We start from the raw sequence: 11,169 nt of genomic DNA, 5'->3' as shown, positions 1-11,169 counted from the left end.
TGGTCGACCGGAGGGTCTTGGGAGAATTCCCAGCGGTCTGGTCGACCGAGCCTTTCAGTTCAAAAGTCCCCTGGTCGACCGAACCTTGGAAGTTGGGAAATTTCCCTCTCTGGTCGACCGAGCCTTTCAGTTCAAAAGTCCCCTAGTCGATCGAGCCAGTTGAGTCCTAGTCGACCGAACCATTTCTGGTCGACCGGACCTCTCGGGTTGCTCCTATTTTTTTACCCCCGGTTAAATGTTTTAAATAGGGTTAAATTGTTTTAAGTGTCATTAAACTTTTCCAACAATACCCAATAGGTCCCCAACGGTCATATTTCCTTCCATGGCTATATATATGTGATCATTTGTAAAGATTAAACAGAGATTAGCCACTTTGATTAGGGAAGAATTCTTTGAAAAATAAAAACCCTATATCACTCATTTTCTTACCAAAAATCACTCATACTTACCTTCTATTGTTGCCTACATCACTTGTAAGTTGATTGAGTGTTTTTGCTTTAATAGGTTTGCTCTCCCATTCACATTTGATTGATTTATTTTCATCGAGAGCTAAACCTAAGGACTCTTAGGAGGTTTTTGCTAATAAGCCTATCCTAAGAAGACCTTGCTTGATCTTCTGAGCTTGCACTTTTATTACAAGATCTTAAGAAGATCGTATTTGTTTTTGGTTGCAAAACCTTTCAAACACTTCCAAATATCTATTGGGCTTTTATCCCGTAAAATATTCGAAGAGATATTTGTTTGTGTGATAGTAATCTTTGTTGCAATATTCTTTCACTTATATATTATTTGCTGAATACAAAGATTACACATCTTTTGCAAACCAAGCATATACATCGTTTAATACTTACATGCTTGAGATATCTAACTGATTGAAATACATAAGACTTGACATCTTTGTGTGAACCTATTTTTGAATATCTTGTGATACAAAGTTTGTTTGTTTGACACTCTCACGTACGCATTACACTGATAGAATATACTTTGAGAGTTGAACCATCTAGACCACATTGAGCTTACATATTATTTCATATTGTGGTGTATGTGATTGAACGTAATTGGGTACAAATCTGCTTTACTTGAAAGCACAATCACTGTACCGTTTGTTTTATTAAGCAAACTTGTTGTATTCTAGGCACGGGCCTGAAGAGGGAGATTAGCCCTGGAATAGTCCCGGATTGGCTTAGACCCGATTAGGAAAGTTAGGTGCGTCGTCCTGTTAAGGCGTGTAGGTTGAGGTCAGCCCCGCTAATTGACCTGGTTAAGGTTGAGGTCTGCCCTGTGTTAATTTGACCTGGTTGTAAACGGTGTCGCTCCACCCTTAAGTGAGCTATTAGTGGAATCCTCTAACTTGCGAGCTTGAGGTGGAGACGTAGGCACAGTTGGCCGAACCCCGATAACATTTAGTGTGTTCATTTACATTTCCGCATTTTATATTTACCACACATGTATGTTATGGGTGAATGATGCGTATGACTTAATTTTCTCATTATATTTATCTACGCATTTGGAAATTGCATAGACTGACCCTAGGTTGTGTACATACTGCTGTTTATCTGGTTTAACCTAGGCGATAAATTTTAAATTCCAATTCACCCCCCTCTTGGGAATACACTAATTCTAACAATATGAGATATCATTGGATTCGAGATGTTTTGAATTATAAGTTTCTTGAACTTTAGAAGATCCACACTGATAAGAATGCTACTAATATGATGACAAAGGTGGTGCTTCGTGCGAAGCTTGAGTTGTGTGTCGAGGCAGCCAGTATCAAAATTGATTGATAATCTTAATGAATGTTCCTTCCCCTTATGGGTTGGAGGAGAATATTTTTTGGGTTCAACCCACATAAAATTAAAAAAAAAAAAGGCCCATATGCCTTAAAGCCCATTAGGGCAAAGTAAAGAAGACGGGAGACGGCAGTGTAAGGCAGCGACAAAAATAAAAGAAAAAAAAAAGAATTGTGTGTGGCAGCGTGTGAGGCAGAAGAGCGTGTTGTGCAGTTTTCATCAACTCGATGATCGGAAGGCCTTTTGTGATCCGATTTTAGTAAAATTTGGAGAGCACATTTGAGATTTGTCGACCTTCGATTTGGACGGTGGATATCTGTTTCAGAGTTTTGAAGGACTTGATTTTGTAGTACTGACCGTAACTGTGTTCGAATGACTTCTTTCGCTCATTCTTATTTTATCGCGATTCTTTTAGAAATCCTTTTTACTCTAAACTTGTGAGCATTTTTTATTGTAATTTTTTCCTCTATTATAGTGGAGATTTTATTAGGTCTCATAAACCCCATGGTTTTTACCCTTCACATTGGAGGAGTTTTCCACGTTAAAAATTATGATACTCCTATTGTGGTGTGGTTTTATTATTATTGTTGATTGATTATTTTTGCTCATGACAAATTTAATTTTTGGAAAAGATTTATCCGCTGTACTAGTTGTCATGTTATTTTTCCAACAAATTTGAACTTATATTTCTATGAAGAACTATTTTCTTGAAGTGCAATGTTGATAATCTTTTAAAATTTAAACTAAAATCTTCCTTTAAAATAAATACTATACTTTAAGGGTGAGTTTAATCCTCCTTTTTTTGCCCCCGTCTTCCCTTAAATATCATTGGCTCACCATCCAATTTATAACGAGCTTCCATATTAACTTCTTTTCTATATTATATTATATATGACTACTCATGCTAAACTCAAAAGAACGCTTTTTCATTATTATACTTTTTCAAAAGAAGGGTATTTATTTTTTAAGAGGTATAAGAGAAGTGAGTATTTATCAATCATTTTTTCTTTATAAAATAGGGTGTATGTGTGTGTATCTATTTATATATATATATATATATAAAAGGATCTATCTCTCTCTTTTTGAATGGATGATGCATAATCAATACAAATGGACATTTATGGTGTAAGCAACAACCCCAACCCCCTTCTTTTACTAATTAATTTAGTAAAAACCAAGGATCAAAACCGCTCTAGCAGCTACCTACCCAACAATTATTAATTAACTAATAAAGAAACCTAGAAACAAACAATGCCTACTTGATCCCATCGGTACTATCTACAGTATTTATCAAAATGATTAATCAATGTGATGTTAATAAATTTATATGAGCATATATATATATATATATACATATATATATATATATATACATATATATATATATATATATATATCTTCTTCTGCGCTATTTCATTCAATTCAATTTATATATATATATATATATATATATATATATATCTTCTTCTGAGCTATTTCATTCAATTCAATTCATTCCCTGCAAGTACAATGGCACGCCCGCCAATCCCTCCTACCAAACCCCATTTCTTCCAGCCCCTTCTCCCTGGTTTCCACCTCCAACTTGTATCTCTCTCTCTCTCTCTCTCTCTCTCTCTCTCTCACACACACACACACACACACACACACAGAGATCTGTACTGTACGTTTATATATATCATATATGGTTCATCATTAGTTGATTCATGCATTTTTAAGTTGCCCAGAAAACATTTTAATTAACTCAAAAGAACAAATCCAATGTAGGAATTGTGGATTAATTAATTAATTGCATACATGCAGTTAATTCCATCTGCTTTCTTCCTCAAGTACTTGGGTGGTGATGGGTACTCATGCAAGCTGCAGCAGCAAGCTGTGCTGAGAAGCTGCCTGGTCGCCGGGAAGCAATGGCCTGTGAAGGTGAACGGACGACGTCTGGAGGAGGGCTGGCCGGAGTTTGCCGGAGAGCATGACCTGCGCGTGGGAGATCTCTTGGTATTCAGGCACGAAGGGGACATGGTATTTCATGTTATGGTCTTTGACCCTACCGCCTGCCAGAAGGAATATTACGTGAAAACAGGTGAGTTCCTTTCTCAATTGCTTTTTGTAGATGTGATATGTTAACAAAGACAGAGGCCTCATTTGAGATTCCAAAGAAAAAAAAAATAGAAATCTTCACTGAAATTTCAAAATTCCTAATGTTATATTTGAAGAGATAGATCTCATACCTTAAATTTGAATTAGGATAAATTTAAATAAATTTTAATATAATTTTACATTATATTTTATCTAAATTCAATATAACTCTAAATTCAAAACTTATTCAAACATAGGGTAGGTATCATATAACTCTAAATTCAAAACTTATTCAAACATAGGGTAGGTATCTACCTTGAGGTTTTAAAGATTTAAGAGATTCCATAAGGATTGTCAAAAAGGTGTAAACTTTCCCTCAAAAAAGGTTTGTGTCTGTTTAATAAACTTCACGGGAGATTTTTGAAATTCTTAAAATCTCAAAAGAGGTCAATGAAATTTTTGAAATCTCAAGGGAGATCTCTTTCTTTTTAGCGAACATTAGGAGAGGTTAGTATATTTTGCCTAAATATATATGAACACACACGTACACACACATAACATTTAGAAAATTATATTAGTAATCTTCAAATTATAATTCATTTTTCACACTTGACATCAGCTTCCAATTTATCTCATTATCAGTATCATATACTAAGGATTTTAGATAGACTTCCAAGCTATTTTACCAATATTCTTGATCATTCTTATTAGTTTACGAACTACTAGCAGGTGCAATTTTGTTATATATAACTACCAAAAGTGGTGTTTTGTCTAAAATTCTCAATTGAGACTGACGTGAGAAGACAAATTAAATGTAGTTTAATTAGCAACGTGTATCAAATAAGGATCATAATTTGGGAATTATTGATGCAAATTAAATGAACTCATATGCACATCTTGTATAAATTGAATTCACATTCTATTCGCATGTAAAATGCTAATGGGGCAAAATTAATTGGGAATTATACTAAGAAATATCACCACCTAATATGCTCTTTCTTTTTTCATATATTTGTGTATGTTTGAACTTTGAAGAGGCGGAGGAGGTGTTGATGAAGAGGAGGAAACTAGATACTATGGCCACTCTAGGAAAAGCAACAAAAACTTCTTCTGCAGGTTCATACCCATACCATCCCTATTTTGTGCAGATTGTGACCTCTTCCAACTTTCAAAACTCAAAAGTGGTAAGTGTTTTCTTGAAATATTTTTTTTTAAATTTATTTTTTTAACTATTCTCAAAAAAATTTTCACAAAAACTAACTCATCTGGAATCAAAAGTTAAGGTTTAAGGCTTAGAACTTTTCATGCATGGGTATGAGCTAACTAGTCTGGTAACTCCTTTGAAAGAAAAAGTTTATAGTACTGCTTCTTCTTACAAGAGAGCTAACTTTCTTGCAATCATTATATTTATAGGTAGCTATGCATGAATATTTGTGTGTGTGTTGAATATATGTTACATGGCTAACAGATTTCTTTGCATTTGTGATGCAAATTGATTTGTAACTCTTTCAGTATATACCAATACGCTTTGCAAGAGAAAATGGTCTAGCCGAAAGAATTTGTGAAATAGCTCTTCAAAATGAAAAAGGAAAGTCATGGTTAGTGAACTTAAGGTACAAGAAGAGTGATAGTCAAGTTTTTTTTGGACGTGGTTTGCGTGACTTTTTCATTGCAAATGACATAAAGGAAGGCGATTCTCTCACATTTGAGCTCATTGAGAATGGGATTAAGCCCATTTTTGTTGTTCACGGTATGTTGTACGTATGTAATTTCTTTATGAATATTCATTGTAAGAAATAACCTTATTCCCTTTTCTCTTTTTCCTTTTTACCTTCATCGCATTATTCTATACCGCCATAGTTATATAAATAAGAGAAATTAGTAAGTTCATGGCTTTATGCATGTCTCCTAGAGACTCATAGCTCAATTAACTATTTTTTAAATAAATTCAATAATATATAAATTAAGTTATTTAAAACCCAAAAATTGCATAATTTTAATACTCATTCTCAAACATCTTTTAATTTTTATTATTTTTCTTATTGATTAAACTTAATACTGGAATTTTTTTGCCACATTAAATATTAGTAGGGTCTCCTATGGCAACAAGAGGCATGGGTATGGCTAACCAAGTGATGAGAAGCCCTACAAGGAAAACCACCCCTCCTGCTCTTCACCAATACTTCGTTGGCACCATAAACCAACATTGCCTCAACAAGAATAAACTGGTACAACACTATATATATACTTGATGGGTTGATTATAACTAATTAAGCTTTTTTATTTGATTAATTTTCTTGCTTCAATTGGAAATTATGCAATTTTTTGACTTTGAGATTTTATGTTATGGTCATTGACCCTACCGCCTGCTAGAAGGAATATTACGTGAAAACAGAAGAAGAATATTGTCTAAGGGACGATGAGAAATATCAAACTTTGGGGACCCATCATGGTGAGTTCCTTTATCAATTTCTTTTTGTAGATGTGATACGTTATAGATATGAACAAAAGACACACGTCTCATTTGAGAATCTACCCCAAAAAAAAAAAAATCTTCATTGAAATTTTAAAAATCCTAATGATGTATTTGAGAACATGGATCTCAAACCTTGAATTTGAATTTGAATAGATTTGAAAAAATTTCATTACATTTTATCTAAATCTAATGTAACTCCAAATTCAAGACCTATCGAAACATAGGGTAAGTACCTACCTTGAGGTTTTAGGAATTTTAGAAACCTTCCACATGGGAAGTTTCTGAAATTCTTAAAATCTCAATGAGAGGTTAATGAAAATTTTGAAATCTCAAGAAAGATCCTTTTCTTTTTGGCAAACTTTAGGAGGTGTCAGTGTATTTTACTTATATTTATATGGCCCCACACACACACACACACATAGAGAAAACTATATTAGTAATCCTCAAATTATAATTCATGTTTCATATTTGACATTGACTTTCAATTTATCTCATCATCAGCATGAATTAATTTTGTTAGATATAGCTACCAAAAGTGGTGTTTTGTCAAAAATTCTCAATTGAGACTGATGTGAGAAGACAAATGAAATGTAGTTTAGCAACATGCAAGTATCAAATAAGGATCATAATTTGGGAATTATTGATGCAATTTACGTTAATTATAGGTTGCTAAGTAAGAGGGGAAAAACTTGTACATATCTAAAGAGGTTCCATATATAAATTTTTAACGCTCTAATACTATTTTATTTTGTTAGCTTGAGCAATTTATTCAAGTGAAGTATAGGTCCACTTGCACAAATTGTGAAAATAATAAAAGAGGACCACTTGCATAGTGCGACAAGTGAAATTAAGGATTAATTCACTTGATGCACAACTTGTATAAATTGAATTCACATTATATTTGCGTGTAAAATGCTTATGGGAGAAAATTAATTAGGAAAGTATACTAAGAAATATAACCACCTAATATGCTCTTTCTTTTTTCATATATTTGCGTATGTTTGAACTTTGAAGAGGCTGAGGAGGTGATGAAGAGGAGGAAACTAGACACTGTGGCCGCTCAAGCAAAAGCAACAGAAACTACTTTTGAAGTCCCATACCCATGTCATTCCTATTTTGTGCATATTGTGACCTCTTACAGCTTTCGAAAGTCAAAAATGGTAAGTGTTTTCTTGAAAAAAAAATCTATATCGTTAAATATTCTCCAAAAATTTTTCAAAAAAGACTAGCATAGTTGTCAACTAATTTAAACTAAAAAGCATGATATGGATTTGGTAACTCCTCTGGAATCAAAAGTTAGTTAAGGCTTAGAACTTTTCATGCATTGGTATGAGCTAGCTAGTCTGGTAACTCCTTTGAAATCAAAAGTTTATAGGACTGTTTCTTCTTACAGAGTTAACTTTCTTGTAATCATTATATTTATAGGTATAGCTAGTATGAATATGTGTGTGTGTGTTGAATATATATTACATGGCTAACAAATATCTTTGCATTTGTGATGCAAATTGATTTGTAATACCTTCAGCAAATACCAAAATGCTTTGCAAGAGCAAATGGTCTAACCAAGAGAACTTGTGAAATAGCTTTTAAAAATGAAAAAGGGAAGTCATGGTCAGTGCAATTATGGTACAAGAAGAGTGATGGTAAAGTTATGTTTGGACGTGGTTTGCGTGACTTTTTCATTGCAAATGGCATAAAGAAAGGCGATTCTCTCACATTTGAGCTCATCGAGAATGGGATTAAGCCCATTTTTACTGTTCACGGTATGTAGTATGTATGTAATTTCTTTATGAATGTTTATTGTAACAAGTCACATTTTTCTCTTTTCTCCTTTTCCTTTTTACCTTCTTTGCATTATTCTATGCCACTATAGTTATATAAATAAGAGAAATTATTAAGTTCATGGCTTTAGTCATGCATGTCTCGCAGAGACTCATAGCTCAAATACTATTTTTAAAATAAATTCAAATAATATATAAATTAATTTATTTTAAACCAAACTATATATATATATATATATATATATATATATTCTCAAACACCTTTTAATTTAATTATTTTTCTTATTTATTAAACTTAATATTGGAATTTTTTTTTGTCACATTAAATATTAGTAGGATCTCCTATGGCAACAAGCGGCATGTGTATGGCTAAGCAAGTGATGAGAAGTCCTACATGCAAAACCACCACTCCTACTCTTCACCAATACTTCGTTGCCACCATAAACCAACGTTGCCTCAAGATGAATCAACTGGTACAACACTATATATATACTTGATGGGTTAATTATAACTAATTAAGCTTTGTTATTTTATTAATTTTCTTGCTTCAATTGGAAATTAATTGTGCAAATATATATGTGTGATGTTTGGATGCAGAATATTCCTGTTGAATTTGCAAGAGCGAATGATTTATGTAATAAAGATTGTGAGATAATTCTTAGAGATCAAAAGGGAAGATTGTGGCCCATGATGCTAAGCCACATGAAGAACACTGGTGTCATTTGTATTGGACGTAACTTGAGTAAGTTTATTACAACAAATGGATTAAAAGTAGGAGACTTGTTCATGCTAGAGCTCGACAAGGCAGGAGGAAAGAATATTATTATGAATTTTTATGGTAAGTTAATTAAACCTCTAATTTAATTACTTCATTCTTGAGATGCAAAATATTTTTAAAATAATTTGAACTAATTTAATTAAAAAATACATCATTTTTGGGTCGATCAAAACGTTGACTTATATCCCATCTCAAATTCTTATTTTCGAAAACGCTCAACATATATTTAATATAAAATATATATTATATGAAAAGGGTAAAATGTGCAAATTTACTTATCTTAGGCCTAATTCATTTATATAACAGAAAACATTACCCTGTGTTAATTTGGTAGGTAGTATAAAATTATTGGATTGAGTTTTTTTATTAAAAAAAAAAAAGTAAGGAAGAAATTTACTCTCCCAAACACTACTTAATATAATATGAAAACAAATTAATATTTACACTACGTTTGAAAGTATGGATTTCGAATCTTTGATTTGGATAAATTTTAATAGAAATACAAATCTAAATCCGAAACTTTTTCAAACATACCATTAAAGTCTGGACCTCATTCGATTTGCATTCTAAGAAGAGTGAAAATTAAGAAAATATTGAATGAGAAATGTGTTTCCCTCTTTCCATGTACCCAGTCGCTAACAAACAAAGCCTTGACTGCAGGTGGCAGTATGGAAGAAACGATAGCCTAGCTCGAGCAAGCAAGGACACAATAACTGTTGAGTAGGTAGAGCAGCCAGAGAAGTAGCTAAGTATTTAATTTTGTATATGAACTTACGATGCATGTATAGCCATCTAGGCTTTTTCTGGGTTTTGATGGAATACTATATATGCGTTCAAAGGAGTTAATATCTATAAATGGAAGTGGGCGAGACCACATTTTGACAATGTCTAGTTGATCATTCTTTGCTTCTATAAATAGAGAAGGATTGCCACAATAATAATATTGATATTAATAATATACTATGGTTGAATTGGCAAAACACTTTGACATTTCAGAGTTTGTAGTTGTGAAAAAGATAGATTAAGACTTCTTTAGACATTCCAAAATTGATGTCCTTCATATTTAAATATAAAAGTAATATTAGAATAATTGATAAATATTTTTCAGAATACAACAACAAAACCAAGCCTTAATCCCACTAAGTGGGGTCGGTTATATGAATCCTTTTCTACCAATTTATGCGATCATGGATCATTTCTTTTGATAGATTCAAAGATATTAAATCCTTACTCACTATCTCCTCCTAAGTTATTTTAGGTCTATCCCTACCCCTTCTACTGCCCCCCATAGTAATTAAGTCACTCTTCCTCACAGGTACACTATAATAATAATTTTTGAAAATTTTCTGAACAATTTAAAGCATTGGCACATGAATACGATTCAATTAAAAAAAAACTTCAAGATATGTATCATGCACTATGGATTCCATTGTTGATGTTCCAAGAAGTTCTATAATATATGTGGGTAGCTTACTATTACTTTCTCTTTTTAAAATATGGGACTCGAAGACAACTACAGTAAATTAGGGTGAGGACGAGACCTCTCCCTATTGTTTAAATAAGGCCCATGCATTATCAATTTCCCTAGATTGATGTTTTTAACCCATAAGCAAAATATCGTGATCACTTACCATAAGACCTACTAACTCCATGCTTCCAAAATATCCAACATTTGTTTAGGCTGAGCTTTTTCAAGAAAATGGTTATATAAGACCATAATTCTAGCACTTATCTCTCTAAAACTTTCCTCCTATATATACATATATTCAAAAATGGCATCAACTTAATTACTCTACTCTATAAGCATTACAAGGGAAATCCTCACCCAAGGCGTGGGCTCAATATAAATGATTGAGCACCAAATTCACTCAAAAATTTAAGTTATTAGGTGTTGAGCCCAAATATATATATAAACTACTAATCTTATACTTAATATATTCACCGATATAGTACAATTCTTATAAGTGAAATTTTCAACAAACTTCCCTTACTTTTGAGTCTTTACAAATATTCTTGAGGGAGAACTATTTCCCTTTTAGAACTAGATCAATCATCCATTAATAGTTGCTCAGTGGGTCTTAACACCATGCCATACGTGCTTCTGATTGCATTTCACATAAATGCCTCAATTCAATCTTCTATCCCATGTTTTGATCCTATTCTCCATCTGTCTGGCCTAAATGATCCTTATTGGCCTCAATGACACATTTGATCTTCTTAATTCTCAATGCATGACAACTAGCTACCAACATCATCTCTTTTTTATCATTC

At 32.7% G+C, this 11,169-nt stretch overlaps 1 protein-coding gene across 1 annotated transcript; it reads left to right on the top strand.

The window, feature by feature from the left end:
* The first annotated feature begins 3,265 nt into the window (after nt 1–3,265).
* On the top strand, nt 3,266–9,783 carry LOC131151029 (B3 domain-containing protein REM14-like). The gene is made up of 11 exons (XM_058102198.1): nt 3,266–3,374; nt 3,591–3,867; nt 4,899–5,047; nt 5,376–5,613; nt 5,955–6,091; nt 6,237–6,315; nt 7,354–7,499; nt 7,865–8,102; nt 8,457–8,593; nt 8,718–8,958; nt 9,559–9,783. The coding sequence occupies exons 1-11, from the start codon at nt 3,300–3,302 to the stop codon at nt 9,585–9,587; spliced, it is 1,746 nt and encodes a 581-aa protein (XP_057958181.1). The 5' UTR covers nt 3,266–3,299; the 3' UTR covers nt 9,588–9,783.
* Nucleotides 9,784–11,169: the final 1,386 nt, after the last annotated feature.

This window comes from Malania oleifera, chromosome 3, assembly GCF_029873635.1.
Source record: "Malania oleifera isolate guangnan ecotype guangnan chromosome 3, ASM2987363v1, whole genome shotgun sequence".
Lineage (NCBI taxonomy): Eukaryota > Viridiplantae > Streptophyta > Magnoliopsida > Santalales > Ximeniaceae > Malania > Malania oleifera.
The sequence above is the reverse complement of the archived record's forward strand: the minus strand, read 5'-3'. Positions and strand labels throughout refer to the sequence as shown.